This window comes from Colletotrichum abscissum (genome assembly GCF_030869225.1).
Source record: "Colletotrichum abscissum strain IMI 504890 chromosome Unknown Scaffold_8.1, whole genome shotgun sequence".
Taxonomy (NCBI): domain Eukaryota; kingdom Fungi; phylum Ascomycota; class Sordariomycetes; order Glomerellales; family Glomerellaceae; genus Colletotrichum; species Colletotrichum abscissum.
Genome location: NW_026850525.1, coordinates 1,379,415 through 1,400,724, shown reverse-complemented (window position 1 = coordinate 1,400,724; position 21,310 = coordinate 1,379,415). Strand labels below are relative to the sequence as shown.

General features: G+C 54.2%; 8 protein-coding genes across 8 annotated transcripts; 5 read left to right on the top strand and 3 right to left on the bottom strand.

The window, feature by feature from the left end:
• Positions 1-66: 66 nt before the first annotated feature.
• On the top strand, positions 67-2,864 carry CABS01_04456 (Nop14-like family protein; the record flags this gene model as incomplete). Its single annotated transcript, XM_060537827.1, has 2 exons — positions 67-366; positions 423-2,864. The coding sequence occupies 2 exons, from the start codon at positions 67-69 to the stop codon at positions 2,862-2,864; spliced, it is 2,742 nt and encodes a 913-aa protein (XP_060390672.1).
• A 737-nt stretch (positions 2,865-3,601) lies between these two features.
• CABS01_04455 (G-patch domain-containing protein) lies at positions 3,602-4,684 on the top strand (the record flags this gene model as incomplete). Its single annotated transcript, XM_060537826.1, has 1 exon — positions 3,602-4,684. One exon carries the CDS (start codon positions 3,602-3,604, stop codon positions 4,682-4,684), a length of 1,083 nt encoding a protein of 360 aa, XP_060390671.1.
• Positions 4,685-4,781: 97 nt separating this feature from the next.
• On the bottom strand, positions 4,782-7,491 carry CABS01_04454 (pentatricopeptide repeat domain-containing protein; the record flags this gene model as incomplete). Its single annotated transcript, XM_060537825.1, has 2 exons — positions 4,782-7,274; positions 7,468-7,491. The coding sequence occupies 2 exons, from the start codon at positions 7,489-7,491 to the stop codon at positions 4,782-4,784; spliced, it is 2,517 nt and encodes an 838-aa protein (XP_060390670.1).
• Positions 7,492-7,661: 170 nt separating this feature from the next.
• CABS01_04453 (18S rRNA biogenesis protein RCL1) lies at positions 7,662-8,870 on the top strand (the record flags this gene model as incomplete). Its single annotated transcript, XM_060537824.1, has 1 exon — positions 7,662-8,870. One exon carries the CDS (start codon positions 7,662-7,664, stop codon positions 8,868-8,870), a length of 1,209 nt encoding a protein of 402 aa, XP_060390669.1.
• A 32-nt stretch (positions 8,871-8,902) lies between these two features.
• CABS01_04452 (uncharacterized protein) lies at positions 8,903-9,993 on the bottom strand (the record flags this gene model as incomplete). Its single annotated transcript, XM_060537823.1, has 2 exons — positions 8,903-9,680; positions 9,737-9,993. The coding sequence occupies 2 exons, from the start codon at positions 9,991-9,993 to the stop codon at positions 8,903-8,905; spliced, it is 1,035 nt and encodes a 344-aa protein (XP_060390668.1).
• Positions 9,994-10,517: 524 nt separating this feature from the next.
• On the top strand, positions 10,518-12,115 carry CABS01_04451 (tRNA synthetase class II core domain-containing protein; the record flags this gene model as incomplete). Its single annotated transcript, XM_060537822.1, has 2 exons — positions 10,518-10,913; positions 10,967-12,115. 2 exons carry the CDS (start codon positions 10,518-10,520, stop codon positions 12,113-12,115), a joined length of 1,545 nt encoding a protein of 514 aa, XP_060390667.1.
• Positions 12,116-13,742: 1,627 nt separating this feature from the next.
• CABS01_04450 (carbamoyl-phosphate synthase) lies at positions 13,743-17,463 on the top strand (the record flags this gene model as incomplete). Its single annotated transcript, XM_060537821.1, has 4 exons — positions 13,743-14,082; positions 14,175-15,855; positions 15,907-17,284; positions 17,356-17,463. The coding sequence occupies 4 exons, from the start codon at positions 13,743-13,745 to the stop codon at positions 17,461-17,463; spliced, it is 3,507 nt and encodes a 1,168-aa protein (XP_060390666.1).
• An 817-nt stretch (positions 17,464-18,280) lies between these two features.
• On the bottom strand, positions 18,281-20,393 carry CABS01_04449 (nuclear protein localization protein 4; the record flags this gene model as incomplete). Its single annotated transcript, XM_060537820.1, has 4 exons — positions 18,281-18,547; positions 18,595-20,080; positions 20,132-20,256; positions 20,310-20,393. The coding sequence occupies 4 exons, from the start codon at positions 20,391-20,393 to the stop codon at positions 18,281-18,283; spliced, it is 1,962 nt and encodes a 653-aa protein (XP_060390665.1).
• Positions 20,394-21,310: the final 917 nt, after the last annotated feature.

Here is a 21,310-nt window from a genome sequence, read left to right as displayed (position 1 = left end):
GCTTTTTGATGGAGTTTGCTCGTACCTCAGCGACAACAACGCCGAGTATCATTTACGCCCGACAAAATGGCCGGCTCGCAACTCAAGCGGCTCAAAGCCTCCCTGAGGGAGCAGGGAATCACTGGTCCTCAGAAGTCTAAGAAGCAGAAACGCCAATTCGCGCAGGACGAAAAGGCCAAGACTGACAAGCGTCTTCAAAGAGGTGCTGCGCTGGGACAAATCAGGGAACAATTCAACCCCTTTGACCTGAAGCACAACCCACGAGGACCCAAATTCGATGTTACAACCAACAGGCCTCAGACTGGAGCCGCAGCGAGAGGAGTCAATGGCCGTCCTACCGAGGCCAAGTCTCTGGGCGAGCAGAGGGTAAGACTACACTACCGCTCCTACGCAGCACTTTCCGATGCTAATAAATCTGATAGCGCCGAGAGACACTTCTCGTCGAGATGCAGAAGCGCAACAAAGTCGGCGGTATTCTTGATCGTCGATTCGGTGAAAACGACCCCTCCTTGGCCGAGGAAGACAAAATGCTCGAACGTTTCGCCCGCGAAAAGCAGAGGTCACACAAGAAGACATCGCTATTCGATCTCGAGGAAGCCGAACCACTGGGCGAATTGACACACATGGGTCAGGCTCTCAACTTTGAGCACCATCCGGATATGGCCGACGATTTCGACGAGGACGACCTTGGCTCAGACGACGACAGCGACTCCTCTCTTTCCGCGAAGAAAAAGCTCAAGCGCCTGCGCGAAGCTGGTTTCGGTGAAGACGAAGAGGGAGCGGTTGACGAGCCGGACAGGAAAAAGTCCAAGAAGGAGGTCATGGAAGAAGTCATTGCGAAATCGAAGATGCATAAGTACGAGCGACAGATTGCCAAGGACGAGGATGAGGACCTGCGAATGCAATTGGACAAGGAGCTGCCAAACCTCCACGCTCTCCTCATGGCTCATGGAAAATCGGATGCGCAGAATAAGGATGAGGGTGGCAAGTTGATTGCTGGAGTTGACAAGGCAACTTTCGACAAGGAATTCGATTTGCGCCTGAAGAAGCTCGTTCAGGACCGCCGTGCAGCCCCAACAGAGCGCACAAAGACCGACGAGGAATTGGTGGAGGAGGAATCCAAGAGGCTGAAGGAGCTCGAAGAGAAGCGCTTAAAGAGAATGAACGGCGAAGCTGTCTCTTCCGACGAAGAAAGCGAGGAGGATGAAGAGATGGAGGATCAACCTGCCGAAGATCCTGCTTTCCAGTGGCTTCCTGAGGAGGAGGAAGAGGATTTCGGTCTCGGAAAGGGCATCAAGACCAAGACCCGCCCGACGGCGACAGAGCTCGGCTTTGACGATGAAGACGACTTCCTCATTGAGGACGATTTGATTGCCAGCGGTTCGGACCTGGAGCCTATCGAGAGCGAAGAGGAAGAATCGGAGGAAGAGGAGGAATATCAAGGCGACGATTCCGAAGACGAGGAATTCACCAAAGGTCTGCTCAACGAGGAGGAAGCGAAGAGCTCTGTGTTTGCAAACCCTGGTGCACAAGGAGGCGCGGAACTCGACAGCTCTGAGCTGCCTTACACTTTCCCATGTCCGCAGAGCTACGATGAACTCTCGGCGCTGGCACAGAAGTACCCTAGCGATAAGCTGCCTACCATCGTGCAGCGTATCCGAGCTTTGTACCATCCGAAGCTGAACAGCGCGAACAAGGAGAAGCTCGGCAAGTTTGCTCAGGCGCTTGTGGACATGATCGGTCACGGCCCACAGACCAACAGCAGCCCATCTTTCCAAGTGCTGGAGAGTTTGGTACGACACATCCACTCCCTCGCTAAGATGTTCCCCGTCGACATTGCCAACCAGTTCCGTTCCCATCTTGAGGAGATCAGCCAACAACGCCCTCTCGCAGTGCATGTTGGCGACCTGACACTACTGACTGCTATCGGATCGACATTCCCTACATCAGATCACTTCCACCAGGTCGCAACTCCTGCTATGCTTACCATCGGGCGCTATCTCGGTGGTAAGATCCCTCAAACACTCAGCGACTATGCCACTGGTATTTACCTTTCGACCTTGGCAGTCCAGTATCAGCAGTTCTCGAAGCGCTACGTTCCAGAGGTCATGAGTTTCTCTCTCAACACCCTGTGTGCTTTGGCTCCCTCAGCAGTCTCGAAGCTTTCTGGCAACTTCCCTCTTCATGAGCCTGCAGCGGATATTCGCGTCGCAAACGCACGGAAGACGGAGCTCCGACAGCTCTCGCCGGCTGACTGTGCCAAGTTAGAGGTGAGCGGTGCGGAAGCTGAATCCAAGAAAATTGCCCTGTTGAGCACAACTCTTCAGCTTTTGGGTGCTGCTGCAGACACCTGGACTGGAAAGCCTGCTTTCAATGAGACGTTCCAGCCAGCACTTGACATTGTGGCTCACCTGAGCAGCAAGTCAAGCCGCTCGAAGTTCCCTGAGGCTCTTGGTGGACACCTCGCCAAGTCCAAGCTCAAGATGGAGCGCATGCTCAAGATTGCCCAGCTCTCAAAACGGCCGCTTGAACTGCACCACCACCGCCCGCTTGCCATCAAGACATTCATCCCCAAGTTCGAGGACTCGTACGACCCAAACAAGCACTACGACCCGGATCGCGAGCGTGCGGAGATGGCCAAGTTGAAGAAGGAGCACAAGAAGGAGCGCAAGGGCGCCATGAGAGAACTGAGAAAGGATGCCCAGTTCATGGCCCGCGAGAACCTGCGTGCGAAGAAGGCCAAGGACGAGGCGTACGAGAAGAAGTACAAGAGGCTCGTGGCGGAGATCCAGAACGAGGAGGGCAGGGAGGCGAATGCGTACGAGAGGGAGAAGGACGGCAGAAAGAGGGCCAGGAACCGGTAGACGGTTTGCGCTTCGGTCTTTTGTGTTACGGTATGAAAAAGTTGACGGGTGCTTTTCGGCATAGTTTATTCCCTTTTTTTGTATTCAATACCAGTAGAGGTGGAGGGGTGGAGAGCTCAGTCGTGGCTTCATATACATGATTAGGCAAAGGGCCATTAATCAAAATTCCACACCCAAACGAACCAGTCGGCAGACGGAGTGCCATTATAAAGCCCGGAGACACCAGCGTTCATGGTTCTGTTATACGGATGTGTGAGGTGATTCGAAGTCGTCCATATGAAGTGCATTTGTACAGTGTAACTAGCTAAATTTCCACCATCCATTGACTGCCTGGCCTGCCAGCTGACGTCGGTCCCACTCCAAGGTACCCCAGAACGTGCATCAACAAGCTCTTTCGACATCCCTCAACTTCAACATTGCGATGAAGGCGAACTGCCACCATTATCACAGATGTTCGTCTAAGAGGCTGCCCCTGTATAACGACTCAAGATCTCTCCAGCTGTTCGTCAGCCGTGTATTCTCCAGCTCATAAGATCTGGATTCAACATACCAACACTGCGCCTCATAACACTGAAGAACCACCTACCAAGTCCACGCTTACACGGCCTCACTCACACCATTAAACAAACCCAATACCCAAGAACGCGAAAGCCTTGCGTTCAAAAACCAACCCCACACCTATACAAAACTTTCAGGTGGACAGGCCCTAGGGCAAATCCGCCACCATCCAGCAAGCCATGGCAGCCTCCGACGATGAAGACGACTACATGAACATGACCTTTGACGAAGCAGCCGCCTCCACCAAAGCAAAATCCCAACCAGAAACCTCATTGCAGCGCCGCCAGCGCCTCAAACGCGAAGGCGAGATCCGCGGCCGGCCCAAGTCCAAGGAGGAGCTCGCGGCCGAGGAGGAAGCGGCGCGCGAAAAGGCGCTCTCGCGGTCCCTCCTCGACACCGCGGCCGCCAAGAAGAGCAAGGGGTTCGCGATGATGGCCAAGATGGGCTTCAAGGCGGGCAGTGCGCTGGGTGCAGGTGCCGGGGCGACAGGCGGCTCTGGTGCTGGCAACGATGCCAGGACGGAGCCGATTGCCGTCGAGGTCAAGGCGGACCGGGGCGGTATCGGGATGGAGAGCGAGAGGAAGCGCAAGTTGAGGGAGGCGGCGGAGAGGATCGAGGAGGAGGTGAGGGAGGGGAAGAGGGTAAGGGTCGACCCGTTGGAGTACCGGGACCGGGTGAGGATGGAGAGGGAGGCGGCGAGGGTGCAGGCGCAGGTGTTTGCGGCGCAGCGGGTTTCGGAGAGGATGGCGGAGGAGAAGGAGGGCGAGGAGGTGGCCGAGTCGCTGGTTGTCGAAGGGGCAGCGGAGGACGGCACCAGTCATCACGACGAGGGAGACGGCAAGAAGGACAAGACAACGACGAAAAAGACGCGAGCGGCCGGCGCGGCGTCGAGACCGCTCAAGTCGATCAACGTCCTCTGGAGGGGTCTCGCCCGCCACCGCGAGGAAAAGGAGCGGGACCGCAGGATGAGGTATGATCTGGAGCAGAGCCTGTCGCGGCTGCCGACGTACGAGGACGACGATGAGGACGCCGACGACCGCACGGCGCTGGGCAAGAAGCAGGTTGTCTACGTCACCGCGGAGGACCTGGACGAGGAGGATCCCGAGCTTGACGAGTTCAACGAGCTGGAAGACGCTGAGAAGCTGCGGCGGCTGGTGGAGTATCTGAGGAGGGAGCATCGGTACTGTTTCTGGTGCAAGTACACGTATCCGGACGATGAGTTGGAGGGGTGTCCTGGTGTCACGGAAGAGGATCACGACTAAGTGGGAATGGAATTTTGCTTGCATGGTATCATAGTATTGAGTGTCATTATAGTGTACAATATCTACATCTTGATATTACAGAGAGGACTTGTGGCGTCTAGCCCCTGCCTTTGCGTGCCAACATATCGTACACGCCCATCTCCTTGGCTACCATCGACACCTGGCCCTTGGCCAGCTCATCAGCTTCTTGCATGTACGCCGTCTGCAAGTAAGACGAGTACTCCTCGCCACGCTGCTTGAGCGACATCTCGTCAAGAGTCAGAGTTCCTCCAATGGACTTCTGTCGGGTTTCGACGTGCGAGTCAATCTTGCGCTTAATGAGGCGAAGCTTCTGTCGCGCCTGCGTTGTCTCCCAGGCAAGACTTGTAGTCTCCATCATCATCTCGAGGGCCAACACCTCAGGCGGAGTGAAGTCGAAGACAGCCTTAAAAGCCTGGAGGGCAACGACGATGCCGATTTTGTCCTTTAGTCGGCGGAATGTGTGGAGGATCTTCCTCGCGATTTGCCCGTCGAGACCGTCTGGTTTGAACACAGACGCGAAGCGAACCATTTCTGCAAAAGTCTCGCGTGTAATTCTGGTTTCGTTGACGAGCTCGTCGCCTGCAATATTGTGCAGACGATTGGCACCAAGCATCTTCCACAATGCCATGAACGTGTAGGGATCAGGTTTGACCTGACGGTCATACACGAGAGTCTGGTACAGCTGGCGTGCCTCAGAGATGTTGCCGTTCTGTGAGTGTGACTCCAGCAACTGGTTCATCATGAAGGCGTCCGGGCTGATTTCTGCTCCTCTGAAAGCGTCCCATAACTTCGCTAAGTCGGCATGAAGACTTCGAAGGCGATAATTCTCCGCAAGTAGGGAAAACGTTTCGAGCGTGGCCTTGGGCATGGCAGCTGTATGAGATTTCACAGACACTTCGACTGTACGAACCGGCCCTTCCATGGTTGAAAGTCGACGTCGATTCTCGACAAACTCCACGCGAGCATCGATCATTTGCCATGCCAACTTGTCCGCCTTCTCCAAATTATCGGCGCCACCTGACCTTTGCCAGGCACCAATAAGCCCATTCACCTGAATGCTGGCCGCTTCGATGCCCTTAAAGCGCATGAATTCGAAGACGCTATGCGCTCCATCGAGGTCTCCAGCACCGATAAGTCGTTTCAGCCATTTTCCGAAGAAGAATTTGTTGCCGATTTGAGAAGGCAATCGGTCTCGTCCACTCAGCTCGACCGTACTAGAGCTCATCATATCGACGAAGGCTTGCAAAGCGTATTCCGTTTGTCCAGTCGTTAGGAAGAAAGAGATCACCTGGTCGTAGTCCTCGAGCCCCATTGAAGAGCCAAGAAGGTCCCTCATTCGACGGTATGCGTCCCAGGCCTTTATCCTTGGCTCCGCGTTCGGATTTGTTGCACAACTCCTAATGTACGGCAACAGAATGCGTGGATCGAGTTGGCGCTCGAGCAGCTTGTTCACCGCGCGTTCTCCCTGCACAAGATCACCTTGTTGGCAGAACATGCGCACTCCAAGCTCCCAAAACTCCTTGAAGGTATCTGCGCCACTGTCGCCGAGGGTGGACATACATCGCTTCCAGTTATCGATGGCCTTGGCCTCCCATCCGTCCACAAACATGGCTTCGACGGTGACAAGCTGTTGCGAAGGGCTCAAAGCAACCTTCGCCTCGCTCATGTCTCTTGCTAGCAGCGAAAGATATGTGAGACGGCTTGGGTTTTTCGCATCGTCAAGCGACAGAATGTCCCACAGAAGGTTCCAAACGTCTTGAGGAACATGCGCCCAAGCCTTGGCTAGAGATTGCCTCGCCGCGCCGTACGTCTTCCACACCGTCTGGGCAGTCTTTGCCGTAACATCCTCACCTCGTCGCATCTCTTTAGTCGTTCGGGAGAGGAGCGTGTTCAATCGTACTATCCGTTTTCGCTGGTTGAAGCTCCACACTTTCTCGGGGATCTGCGGAATTGGGGGTTGCTTCTTTCGTTGTGAGGGGTCCACGCGAGCAGTCGCCTGTATGACGCCCAGTGTTGCCGCGTGGTTCTTGTAATCGAATTGGCTGACATCGAATCCTCTTGCCTCGAATTGGCTTTCTAAGTCTTTGATGTATGCGTTCAAGCTCTCCAATGTGTCTTCGGGGTTCCTGGCATTCCCGAGCTTGTCTTCGAAATCTTTCGCAATCGAGTCGACATCGTTGATTCCCAAAGCACCCAAGCCGCCCTCATTCTGAAAACGAGAGAGCGTGCGCCGCATATCAGCCGCAAAAGTCTGGTTCAGCTCCTTCTTCAGATCGTCTACGCCACCCATAGATTCTCTGAAGGCATCCTCGTCCCCCAGCCGCTCAATCTGGCCGGATTCACCCTTCTCGAAGAACTTTATAATAGGCTCGTCGGTTCTTTTTTGCATCAGTTCCTTGAGAAGGTCGGCGGCTGCTCTGCTCGGATCGGCATCGGTTTGGGTGGAGGGCGTCGGAGAAGATTTGCGCTGTGCGTTCTGAGCACCTGGTCGAGGCTTGACTCCTAGTTGAGCAATACGGGAGCTATGTCGAATCGCCCATGGCGGCGGGGCAGAAGAGCCCAAAGTTGACTGGCATGATTGGCAAATGAATGTGTTTCGACATGCTATGTCACGAAAAAAAGTTCTATGAGACATAAGGAGAGGCGAAGTTGGTCAACATAAAGGAGAAAGCGAAGAAAATGGGCGCTTCAAGCAGAGAGGAAGCTCATGGCACGTAGAGAAACGGGTCAGATTTTTTGATGGACCCTGAACCTAGGTGCACCTGCATCTGCGCGTCGCGAATCATTAAGAGCTTATCTTATCAGAGACATCTGGATTCCCTTTACCGCCTACCACTTGTAACAGATTCAGCGGTCATATCCCGGCAGAAAAAGATAATTTTCTAGATCCCACCTTCGTCTACTCTTTTTTTTCTGGCCGCGGATATCACCAGCACCCAAACGACCCACGGCAAAAATGGCGTCCGCTCCCGAGTACCTGCGGTTCACAGGACACAGGTCCTTTGCGCAGCGACTAATCATATCAACTCTGACTGGTCGGCCAGTTCACATCTCTAAGATTCGCAGCTCGTCGCCGACACACCCCGGTCTTGCGCCCCACGAGATTTCATTCCTCCGACTACTGGAAGCCGTCACCAATGGTAGCTCTATGCAAATTTCGTATACCGGTACGACCATCACGTACCACCCCGGTCTGATCACTGGAACGATGGCTGGCTTTGGCGCATCCGACGGCGACGTGATCGAGCACAACCTCCCCGCAAACAACAACCGCGGCGTCACCTACTTCCTCCTCCCAATCTGCCTCCTCGCGCCATTCTCGAAGGCGCACGTAAACATTCGATTCACTGGCCCGGGTGTCATCACATCTGCGACTGAGACCGGCGATATCTCTGTCGACTCCTTCCGCACAGCCATCCTCCCACTCTTTGGGCTCTTCGGTATCCCGCCTGCGCGAATTGAGCTGAGAGTGCTGTCGCGATCCTGCCCTGGAAAGAATGGTAGAGGTGGCGGTGGTGTCGTTGAGCTCCGGTTCGCAAGCCAGGTCCGACTCCCGAAAACGTTGCACCTGAACCGCAATCCCGGCAAGATAAGGAGGATACGAGGAGTCGCATACTGTACGGGAGTCTCAGCGTCCAACAACAGCAGAATGATTCACTCAGCAAGAGAGGTCCTGAATGCTCTCGTTTCAGACATTCATATCGCAGCGCAGTACGATACAGCACCTCTTATCACGGCGGCCGACAAGTCAAAGACACGAACGGGCATTGGCTTCGGTCTCAGTTTGGTGGCTGAGTCGAGCTCTGTAGGTGTTCTCTACTCGGCAGATGTAGTAGCGCCACCTGTGGGCGGCGTAGTGCCTGAAGATATTGGCAAAAATTGTGCCTATCAACTGCTGGAAACCATTGCGCAAGGTGGATGTGTCAGCAAAGCATCGGCCAGCACCGTCATGACGTTGATGGCTATGGGATCTGAAGATGTAGGAAGATTGAGGATAGGAAGAGATGTCATCGGAACAGAAGAGATGGTTGGGCTCGCCAGGGACTTGCGGACATTCGGCGCGAGTAGTTGGGGTTTAAGGGATGTTGAAGACGACGAGTCGAACGATATACTTGTTTCGGTCAAGGGAAGCGGTGTTGGTAATGTTGGTCGCAAAATTGCTTAAGATACCAGAATGCGATCATGATACCATCTAGACTACCTCTGATTCCTCTGGTTGCGTTCTAGCTGTGGTATCCTCCTCATTGCGGACAGTCTCGTCAATGTCGCGGTATAACCCAGGGTTTGAAGCGAGTGACCTGCCGCTCCCCAGTAATCAGTGGTAGCGTGTCTAATAGTGTGAGATATGTGGAACTCCCCCAAATCGCCGTTTCCTGAACTGAAGACATCGAATAAATGCATCCCACTGGCTGCATTCGAGGACGAGCGTCGTCTTGAGGACCTCCTTCGTGAAGGTTCCTGGCCATGTTCAGCTTCGCCGTTAGGCCTCAGAGACTGGAGCTCCACGCTGTCTGCGCCTTCCATGTCCAGTCCAGGTGCATCTCTCAAAATGCCCCGCTCTTCGGCGTCGTGATCTTGGGTCGAAAGACCGATCGTCTCTTCTAGTGCCGGGGGCAGGCGGAAAAGCAATGGCCTTACAATAGGCCGTAGCTTCTCTCGCTCGGCATGGACAGCCAGCATGAGACATTGCACAGCCAGTATTATACAGTCGAGAGCTAGAAAAGCAAGCCTCGAGGTTGGTGGTTTCTGCCCGATGAAGTCGACGATGACGCCGCCGTGAAGATAGCCACGCGCAGCTTCGCCAGCTACAGGTAGGGATGCAAATATATGTAGCAAGATACATAGCAAGTTCGGGACAAACACTGATATGACTTGTGACCGGGCTGCCGCCATAGTCAATGGGTAGTCGTCAGGCTTGGGTGTAAGCCAGTGGTGTTGGCCATAGACGCGAACTGCAAAGCGGAAGATGGAGCACCTGAATAATAGTCAGAACATGAGATGACGAAGCATAAGAAGGGGAGAGTGGCATACTCCATGTAGTATAATGTGCATAGCTCTGCGTATACTATGGAGTCGAGATTCCGCAGTAATTGGGTCAAGAAGTCGAACTTCTTTGCCAGGCCGGGATTGATCTTTCGATGTTTCCGCCGTCGCCTTCTTCTAGAACCTCTAGCTTCTGCATCATCGGCGCGGTTTAAAGGCTCTGGATCCCCTCTGCCATCCTCCTGGTCGTTCCCGAAAGGGATTGATCGGCCTGGCAGGGTCTCTGGCGCGGCATCATCGACCATAGCTCGTTGGCCTCATTGGTGTCGGCGGGGATTCCTGCAGCGTGGCGACAAGTGCGACGCTTCACATACTCCAGCAGATTGGCAAATGACGGCTAGAGAAAGTGGAGTTGGCTGTCAAGATCAAAGCACGAATGAAGGTATTCCCGACCGTTGGGACCGTGATGCGAACAGATGTGGATAAAAGCCGACCGAAGCCAGCTGCAGGGATACCAAGTGTGACGCCACAGCTTGAGGAATGGAAGGCAGGCACGCAGGCAAGCTGTCCAGGACTCGACGCGGTAAGCTCAGGAGCTAGATCCACTGGCGCGGGCACCTGCTGATATCGGAACAGGAGAATCTTTGATACGAGTACCCCTCCATCCATCCCGCGCAAGGGTCCACACTCCCCTCCGATTCGACATTCGCAGCGGCCAAATTTCTGCCAGGAGTTCCCGCCTAATTTACAAGTGCCCCTCTGACTCAACGAGCCGAACATCGACATCTCGACGTGCAAGCCACCTATCCAGACAACAACGCACGAAATCATGGCGACGGCAAGCAACGGTCCTTCTGGGGACCTTACATCCCAGATCCTTTTGGCTTTGTCCCAGAAGGATCCCATCCTGTCTGCCGAGCACTTCCCAGAGTTCCACTTCACAGACGTCAAGGCCGCACTGGACCGCCTCGCTAGTCGTTCCATGGTCACATACGAGTCAATTGACCGGGAGGAAGCCGTCCTTGAGGCCGAGGGCAAGCAAATTGCTGAGCACGGCAGCCACGAAGCTCGTGTCTTTGAGGCGGTCCGGAAAGCCTTGGAGGGGTTGACGGTTCAAGAGCTTGAGGCTGCTGTGGGAGACAAGAATGTGACGAAGGTCGGCCAAGGCAAGGCCTTCAAGGAGAAGTGGATCAAGAAGGGTGGCGACGGCAAGCTCATTGCGACTGTAAGTTTGTCTGCCTCAAATGTCACCACTACATGCTAATACCGTGTGCGCAGGCCGACTCGATTCAAGATGTTACTCAGGCTCAGCTTAAGCAGATCCTGGAGACAAAGACCCACGAGCCCAAGATCATCACCGACTTGAAGAAGCGCAAACTCATCAAGACCCAGAAGGTCATCGCATACAAGATCCAGAAGGGACCTGAGTTCGCATTGGAAATCAAGAAGGAGGAGACGGACTTGACGGCTGACATGATTGCGTCTGGCTCATGGAAGACTGCCAACTTCAAGCCGTACAACTTCAAGGCTCTTGGATCCGACCAGAACTCTGGCGCGCTTCACCCCCTCAACAAGGTCCGCCACGAGTTCCGTCAAATCTTCTTCGAGATGGGCTTTGAGGAGATGCCGACCGACAAATTCGTTGAGTCTGGATTCTGGAACTTCGATGCCCTTTTCGTGCCCCAACAACATCCCGCGAGAGATCTCCAGGACACTTTCTACATCTCGGATCCCAAGGTTGCAGACAAGCCTGGTCCCGAGTCGGAAGATGACAAGAAGGATTACAAGACGTACTGGGACAACGTCAAGGAGGTCCACCAGGATGGCAAGTTTGGCTCAATCGGCTACCGTTACCCCTGGGCTGCGGACGAGGCTCAGAGGCTTGTTCTCCGCACGCACACGACAGCCATCTCCACCGCAGTACTTCATCAGTTGGCTTCCAGAAAGGGACCGGACGGCAGACCTCCTCCGGCCCGTTACTTCTCCATCGACAGAGTCTTCCGTAACGAGAGTGTCGACGCTACGCATCTGGCTGAGTTCCACCAGGTCGAGGGTGTCATTGCGGATTACGGACTTACACTGGGAGGCTTGATGGAGTTCATGGAGATCTTCTTCAACAAGATGGGTATTACAGACATCAAGTTCAAGCCGGCGTACAACCCGTACACGGAGCCGAGTATGGAGATTTTCAGCTTCCACAAGGGCTTGAACAAGCTCGTCGAAATCGGTAACAGCGGTATGTTCAGACCGGAAATGCTCGAGGCAATGGGTCTGCCCAAGGATTTGAGAGTATACGGTTGGGGGTTGAGCCTGGAGAGACCGACTATGATCAAGTACGGCATCTCCAACATTCGTGAGCTGTTGGGACACAAGGTGGATTTGAACTTCATTGAGAGAAACCCAGCAGTAAGACTTGACAAAAACTAGAGGATTCGGCATGGGAAAGTAGAAAAAGGGACACGACTTACATGAGATGAGCTTGGGCTGGCATATGTTGGCGAATGGAATACCAATCACGTTTTGAAAGGTCGTACTGTCAAGCTGTCAACCATGAGGTTACCAGGGTGTCAGGACTCAGGTCTGTCCCATCGACGATCGTGAGATTCAGCTGCCCCACGGCTACCCTTCCGCAGGTGGACGATTTAAATGAGCTGTCAACGTCTGGCAAGGGTCGGCAGGTGATCCTCATGATAGATTTTGACATTCCATATCGGTGTCATTGGTGTCATCGGCGCCAGGACCGATTCGGCCGCCTCCGAGTCGTTCAGCGGCATTTGCTCGGACTGTAGTTGAGGCATTGGCCAATGGTTGAGATGAAAAATTGACGACTCCCCGGCACTGAGTGCTAAAGGCGGGGCAAATGCCAGATGTAGCGGGGTTGGTTAGGCCAAACGTCAGATCGCATCCCAAACGGTAAGAAGCTCGGGCCCTCATTCAGGACGAAAAGGTGCGTGCAATTCGACTCTGGCACAGGGTGTAAGACTCACTGAGCACCGTGGCGCCTCAGTGAGAGTAGACGACAGACGGGCAGGAGCGAACGAGCGAGCGAGCGAGCGCCGTGAGTCACTCCCCCAGGACTCCAATGTCGAGTAGTCCTTGCCAGATTGACTGGAGCAACTGCAGCACGCCCGGGGAATATTTGCAAGTCCCCATGGGTCTCCAGCCGTCTCAATTGAGTCAATCATTAAGGTACACTCCCGATATGTACTGTACATGTAGCATTATTTCCATCCCGAAAGAGTTTGTTTCCGTGACTCAACAGTGCATGTTGTCCAAGCTGCCAGCAATGTCTGGGCACCTTGAGCTCAGGGCTACCTACCTCCGCAGACACGCAGGAAAGAATGGAAGGCAAGGTATGCACAAAGCTCGAGTCGGCTGGAACGAACCAGTGGGCGAACCACCAGCTTCAAATACTCTCTCGTTTTAAGACAAACCAAAAGCCAGGGAACGGCTCGGGGCATCTAACGGTTACAGACGAGAATGCGTTGCTGAGAGTTTTGACAACGCTGTAAAACCTTGTTCAGTACCTGCACTGTCAGAAATTTTCGCCAAATCCCAAGCCTCGCTCATTAGAGGTGAGGGCGGGAGACACCAGGGTGGTCCCTCAGCGAGAGAGAGATGGATGTGCGAGGGTGTGTACAGTCACTGCGGTGACGCAGAAAGTTGCGATAACGGCGCCCAAGTGGTCCCTGGCGCAGTAGACGGGGCAGCAGACGGGGCCTTGAGGGAAGAGACGGATGTGATACCACCCCAGTTAGCGTCCTGAGCCATTGTTGGGCCCCCCCGATCGGCCAATTCAACAACCGCTGAGAGAAAAATTTCCTTATCTTATCACAGTTCGGACCGCCTTTTGTCGCTGAAGACGAAGACCGCTGCGACCATCTTCTCTCCCCACAACTCTAACAAAGCTCACGGAAGAGTCACAAACCTTCCCTCCCCGGCGGCCATAATACCTCTTCTCTCTTGGTCCAAAAACCATTCAATTGGCTCTGACCTCGAGTATTCTCTCTCTTCCCCAAGGCCTTTGTCGCATTGATCCCTTGAATCCTTCACAATGCCGTCGGCCATGTCAAGTTCTTTGGCAGGTCGAGCTCCGGCTGTCCTCCGACATGGTCGCCGAGTCCCTACGGCTCTGACCGGCCGCAACTTCACCCTCGCCGCCTCCAACGGCCTGGCCAGAGCCCAACTCCAGAACAGCAGTGCTAAGCTGCTTCAAAAGCGTCTCTTTACCGCGAGCGCACTTCGTCCCAGTGCCGCGCAATCTGCGCCGAATCCCAAGGCTTATCTTGAGAGCGGTGTGATCAAGCCCTCAGCGGGCGTCGATGTCAAGAAGGTGCTCGTCATTGGCAGTGGTGGTCTCGCCATTGGCCAGGCCGGAGAGTTTGACTACTCAGGTTCGTTTGCTTGTCAAACTCGCGCTCAACAAGTGTAGAGAATGAGTCACAGACACCAAGGAGCATTCTGGCTAACACGACTCTTCATAAAGGATCACAAGCTCTGAAGGCTCTGAAGGAGGCCGGCGTCAAGTCTGTCCTCATTAACCCGAACATTGCCACCATCCAGACCAACCACTCGCTCGCCGATGAGGTCTACTACCTCCCCGTCACACCGGAGTACGTGACGTATGTCATCGAGAAGGAGAAGCCCGATGGCATCTTCCTGTCTTTCGGTGGCCAGACCGCCCTGAACTTGGGTGTTCAGATGCAGCGCCTGGGTCTCTTTGAGAAGTACGGAGTCAAGGTTCTCGGAACCAGCGTCAAGACCCTCGAGACCAGTGAGGATCGTGACCTTTTCGCCAAGGCCCTCGGCGAGATCGACATCCCTATCGCCAAGTCCATCGCCGTTGGCACTATCGAGGAGGCTCTCGACGCTGCCGAGAAGGTCGGATACCCCATTATTGTTCGTGCCGCCTACGCACTCGGTGGCTTGGGCTCTGGCTTCGCAAACAACGAGGAGGAGCTTCGCAACATGGCTGCCCGCTCCCTTACTCTTTCCCCCCAGATCCTGGTTGAGAAGTCTCTGAAGGGCTGGAAGGAAGTCGAGTACGAAGTTGTCCGTGACGCAAACAACAACTGCATCACTGTTTGCAACATGGAGAACTTCGACCCCTTGGGAATCCACACTGGAGACAGTATTGTCGTTGCTCCCAGTCAGACCCTGAGCGATGAGGAGTACCACATGCTGCGATCTGCCGCCATCAAGATTGTCCGTCATCTTGGCGTCGTCGGAGAGTGCAACGTTCAATACGCGCTCCAGCCCGACGGCCTTGACTACCGTGTCATTGAGGTTAACGCCCGTCTTTCTCGCTCTTCTGCTTTGGCCTCCAAGGCCACCGGATACCCTCTTGCGTACACTGCTGCCAAGATCGGCCTGGGCCACAGCCTCCCTGAGCTCCCCAATGCGGTCACCAAGACCACTACTGCCAACTTTGAGCCTTCCCTTGACTACATCGTCACCAAGATTCCCCGCTGGGATCTTTCCAAGTTCCAGCACGTCAAGCGCGACATTGGCAGTGCCATGAAGTCTGTCGGTGAGGTTATGGCTATCGGCAGAACCTTCGAAGAGTCTTTCCAGAAGGCCATCCGTCAGGTCGACCCCAAGTTTGTCGGCTTCCAGGGTGACAAGTTCGAGGACTTGGACTTCGAGCTGCAGAACCCCACTGACCGCCGCTGGCTCGCTGTTGGTCAGGCCATGCTCCACGAGAACTACTCAGTAGAGAAGGTTCACGACCTGACCAAGATTGACAAGTGGTTCTTGTACAAGTTGCAGAACCTTGTCGACTGCCAGCACGAGCTCGAGGCGGCTGGTGGTTTGGAGAACCTCAAGAAGGACCAGCTCACCAAGGCCAAGAAGCTCGGTTTCTCTGATCGCCAGATTGCCCTTGCCACTGGAAGCACTGAGGACCAGGCTCGCGCTGCTCGTCTTGCCTTCGGCATTCGCCCGTGGGTCAAGAAGATCGATACCCTCGCTGCTGAGTTCCCCGCCGACACCAACTACCTGTACACCACCTACAACGCCTCCTCCCACGACGTCACCTTCGAGGACAAGGGTACTATCGTTCTTGGTAGCGGTGTCTACCGTATCGGTAGCTCCGTCGAGTTCGATTGGTGCGCTGTGAGCGCTACCCAGGCTCTGCGCCAGATGGGCCACAAGACCGTGATGATCAAGTAAGTCTCAAAGATTCAACTACGAAATGCCAAGTGCTAACAAGCAATCAGCTTCAACCCTGAGACCTACAGCACGGATTTCGATACTGCTGACAAGCTTTACTTCGAGGAGCTGAGCTACGAGCGTGTGATGGATATTTACGAGCTTGAGAGCGCTTCGGGCGTCGTGGTCTCTGTCGGTGGCCAGCTGCCCCAGAACATCGCCCTCCGTCTGCAGGAGACTGGCGGAGCCAAGGTTCTCGGCACTGACCCCAAGGACATCGACAAGGCCGAGGACAGACAGAAGTTCTCTGAGATTCTCGACAGCATCGGAATCGATCAGCCCGCTTGGAAGGAGCTTACCTCCGTCGAGGAGGCCGAGACCTTCGCTGACCAGGTCGGCTACCCTGTCCTCGTCCGTCCCTCATACGTCCTGTCTGGTGCTGCCATGACTGTCATTCGCAGTCAGGAGGACCTGAAGGAGAAGCTTGAGGCTGCGGCCAATGTCTCCCCCGACCACCCCGTCGTCATCAGCAAGTTCATTGAGGGCGCTGAGGAGATCGACGTCGATGGTGTTGCCTCTGAGGGCAAGCTGATCCTCCACGCCGTCTCTGAGCACGTTGAGCAGGCTGGTGTCCACTCTGGAGATGCTACCCTTGTCCTCCCCCCCGCGAACCTTGACCAGACCACCATGGACCGTGTTAAGGACATCGCTGAGCGTGTCGCCAAGGCGTGGCGCATCACCGGTCCCTTCAACATGCAGATCATCAAGGCCGATAACCCCGAGGGCGGCGAGCCTCTGCTGAAGGTCATTGAGTGCAACCTCCGTGCCTCCCGTTCATTCCCCTTCGTCAGCAAGGTCTTGGGCACCAACTTCATTGATGCCGCCACCAAGGCTCTTGTCGGCCAGGACGTCCCCAAGCCCGTCGACCTCATGGCCGTCAAGCGCGACTACCTCGCCACCAAGGTACCTCAGTTCTCCTGGACCCGTCTCGCCGGTGCCGACCCCTTCCTCGGCGTCGAAATGGCCTCTACCGGTGAGATTGCTTGCTTCGGCAAGGATCTCGTCGAGGCCTACTGGACCTCCCTGCAGTCGACCATGAACTTCCGCATGCCCGAGCCCGGTGAAGGTCTCCTCTTCGGCGGTGAGCTCAACAAGGATTGGCTCCCCACCGTCGTCAACTACCTCGCCCCCATGGGCTACAAGCTGTTCGCCGCCGACGACGAGGTCAAGCAGTTCATCGAGTCCAGCGCCAAGGGCAAGGTCTCTGTCGAGGTTATTGAGTTCCCCAAGGAGGACAAGCGCGCCCTCCGCGAGGTCTTCCAGAAGTACGACATCCGCGGTGTCTTCAACCTGGCCCAGGCCCGTGGCAAGACCGTCATGGACGTCGACTACGTCATGCGTCGCAACGCCGTCGACTTTGGCGTCCCTCTGTTCATGGAGCCCAAGGTAAGTTCCCCGGATCACCATGACAAAAAGTCAACTTGATGTGAATGAATTTGCTAACAAACAATCAACAGACTGCCATGCTCTTTGCTCAGTGCATGAGCGAGAAGCTCCCCCGCAAGGAGGGAATCCCCTCCGAAGTCCGCCCGTGGTCCAACTTCCTCGGCGGCAAGCCTTTGTAAATACCACCAACTTTATTCGTATCTTTTTTCAAAAATTTGGAGTTTTAGGTTAGCCGGAAATGTTCTCGTTTCTACGAACAGAAAAAAGAAAGACCTCGAAATCGGCGAAGGGCGATGGTGATATCGGCAAAGGGGGTGGATTAAAAAAATAAGGAACTTTGTTTTTATTTTACCCCCTTTTTCTTCTAGTTGAAAAAGAAAAGAACTTGTTTAAAACAACATCTCTTCCTCTGCTCCGCTCCTGTATGTGACTTCATGCTCTTGCTCTATTCCCGTCTTGAAATTGTTTCTGGATAACTACTATGGCAACAAGACCGACTATACGATGGCCTTTCACATCATCAAGAACTTGGAGACGTCGTGATGAGGGGTACTGCTATGCTTTCAGGAATGGCCATCTTCGGATCGGAATGTTGTGACGTGTAAAGCACAGCAGACGCTGAGGTGAAATGACTTGAACTTGAAGATCGTGAACAGTGGATTAGAAGACGAGACCGCTTCATTTGGGTTTCTTATTTGAACCCAGGCCCCCCTTTAATCCGGAGAAACTGTTGACTAAGGTACAGGTGCCTTTGATCGCTTCCACTTGCCCAAGGACCATTTGTGCCTCCCATGCCATCACATGATTCCCTGATCCCCAAACACCAAGCCTGTCACCTTTGGCCAATCGCATAAGCATGCATTCCCGATCCTTTCCCATCTAGAGTTCTCGAGAGTTTTGAGAGAGCCTTTTCCCAGGGTCCGCATCATCGCTTGATGACACCCAGTTGCGTAGAATATTCGGATTCACAGAGCACATCTCACGAAATTGCTCTGCTTACCGAGGTGGGCGACGCTCGTTCAGCCTGAAGGCAGCAAATCGTTTAGCAAGGGGTTCTTCTGTGGTCCTGAATTGGCGCCCAAATGGATCATGCAATTCACTGGAAGCGGGATGGCCCTCGGACTGCCGTGGGCGCTTGGGGATTCGCTCACCGGTCGATTGCAGGATCGCCTGCAAAGTCCTCCAGCCCTCGGTAGATCGCAGCTGGTAATTGTCAGCCAGGTCGTGTTGCGATGCAACTCGGCATAACAGCGACTCTTCGTCCTAGAATATGTAAGTAACAAGCTTCCAAATGAGCGTGACCAACACACCTTGGAAAGAATGCCCATCTGGCGAATAAAGGTGAGTAAGTGGAAGTTGGACATTTCCAGGCCACCTTCGGCGGGTTTCTGACCGCCTGAGAACTTGAGGATCCTAGCGGCCGCAGAGTGTTCTTGACTTTCGCCCATGTACTCGCGGTTCTCGATGGGGAAACCCAATTGGGTGAAAGTAGGCTTGGACTCATCCGGGAATCCGTGTGTCAAGGTCACGAAGAGATACTCTACGGGGAACGATGGCTTTGCGTTCTCCTGTACATTGGCACCGTACTCATTGATCCGACGGTAGAAAACTTCGGGGATGTATCTTGTCCGGCTTGTGGATCCGTCGTCTTCCTCTTCCTCTTGAACCAGCATCACGTTGGGGTCAGCTGAGGGTTCGATGATATCGGCGCGGACCATCTCCACAGCATCGTTAGAAGCCTGGTATGATGAAATCGAGATTTCTCCTGACTCGTTGCCCGAGACAATGCAAGTGACGAAGTTGGATCCAAATTTGCCGCTGTCGCTCCACTTGGTGGGCTTTGGGTGTTGAGCCTGTAAACGTGAGATGAAGCAGATTTCCTGCGAAGCCAGGAAGTACGAATCAGCGTGTCTCTTGCAAACGACTGATCCGTCGCCTGCTCCAGCGTCCAGAAGGTCAGTAAAAATGACGCCGACCTGCTGCAGCCCACAGAGCCTTGCGACCTCATCAACATCCTTCTGGTTCTCCCACGTATTCAACGACACTCCGTCCACTTCATCGATTTGGGGCGGCTCATAGATGGCCTCGACGACGGCCTTTATGCCGAGAGGTACAACCTCATACTCTGTGTACCGGCCGTACAAGATGCCCAATCTTTGACCTCCTGTCTTTCTCCAAGCGTCGATGAACGTGTCGATAATAGCAGGTGACGAAAATTCCACATGGTCAACCATGCGGAATGGCTGTGGCTGCAAGGTGATGGCGCTCGGCTGGCACTTGGTGCAGATACCTTCAGGCCACTGAGGATGGCCCGAAGGACAGTCGCGCTTGACTCTGAAGTATGGCTCGACAAGGGGTGGGATATAAGAGCTTCCAAGCTCAGGCTTGTTCGTGGCGGAGTTGATTTTCCGCAAATGCGAGTGGAACGACAGATACTTGATCTTCTTCTCGTCCAGGTACTTCGCGTTGAACGGATCCAGAGGCATGCAGTAGTCACACATGCCCTTCGGTCCGTGCCGGCACATCTTGTGGTCGCGGCCTCTCGGAATCTTCCCATCCTTCTTGTCTAACCGATCGTCTAGTGGATGCTGCCTGACAACATCCCAGGGATTCTTGATTTTCTCTGACGGCGACGTCACGGGCGGGGGATCGATCGGCAGGTTTTCAGTCGGCAGAATGGGCTTGCCGTTGAGTCGGTTTGAAGATGCCAAAGGGTGGCTTGCTTCGGTGCCGTTCGCATCACCGTTGGCTTGACCATCTTTGAGCTTGTAGTTTATGAAGATGAGATCGCCATGTCTGCGAAGAAGTTAGTATTGTACTCAGGCTGGAGGCTAGACGCTGGCTTACTTCAGTCCGATCTGTCCAACCTTGAAGGAGGCGATCTCGACCAAGTTCTTAGCATCGCCACCTGTAGGTGCATTTGAAAGGGTTATGGAGTTCGGGTCGACGGTCTCTGGAAGATTCGGAATCAACTGGAAGGGTCAGTCGGACCTCGCACAGCTTGTAGAACAGATGACCCTCATACCAGACTGCCCAGGTGTCCAAATGTGTCGTTGGCGTCTATATTCAGACGACTTGTGCCGTCGGGCCCTCGGAGTCTGAGGAGCATCTTGGATGGCGAAAATCGAAGCTCTGGAAGGTGTGATCAATGTCGAAAAAAGGTCGGGGGGTATAAGGATTAAATAAGAAAATCTATAGAATTGATTTCAGAGTAGAGCGCCCATGCCCTTGCATATGTCGTTTCAAAGCTGGTGCGTGAAAAAGAGACGTTGTAGCAGGGTGAAGGAGTGGAAAGAAGGCTCGAGTTTGTGGCAGCTTTTGCTTTCGCTGTTGCTTAGTGGGATGAGATGGGTTCATGAGAGCTCCAGTGCGTACCACTTGGCCAACCTAAAGGTGAATCGCCGCAGCTTGCAACAGCGTCATCAAAGGTGGTGCCTTATTGTGGGACCGGCAAAACGACGGAGGGGAGGGGGATGCACGTTCCTTCAGCGGCCCCTGGCATAGCTTATTCACCACCCAAGCAGGGGCAGTTGGGAACGGCCTTACAGGCTTACACAGTACTAGGATGGCTTTCGAGGCAAGGTGCGACCGGACCAGCAGCCACACTTGCCCTGCTCAAGGACCAAAGGTCTCTTTGTACCCTTGTACCTGGTCCAGGAAGCTGCCGCTTTACCAGCTGCATTCATCAAGCACCCAAAGAACCATGGAAAAAGAAAAATGTACTTTTATTGTGGAAGATTCGAAAGTTGAGTATGTCTTTGAATCGTTGTATTGTCAGTTTGCCAGTCGATTTTAGTCTTCCTGTGAATTACTCGGGCCAGAAAATCCAAGGTGCAAGGGCTCAGATATAGGGCGGAGTAAAGCAGCGGGACGGCCTTTGACTTTACAGTGGGCAGCCAAAAAAGTGTCCAATGCGACGGGCAAGCTGTCCTGTCACTTTGGTACAGTACTGGACACGCTTCATCAACACCAACAACAAATCACCTGCAACCGCAAATTCCTTGTCCTTCGTTCATCCTCTTTACT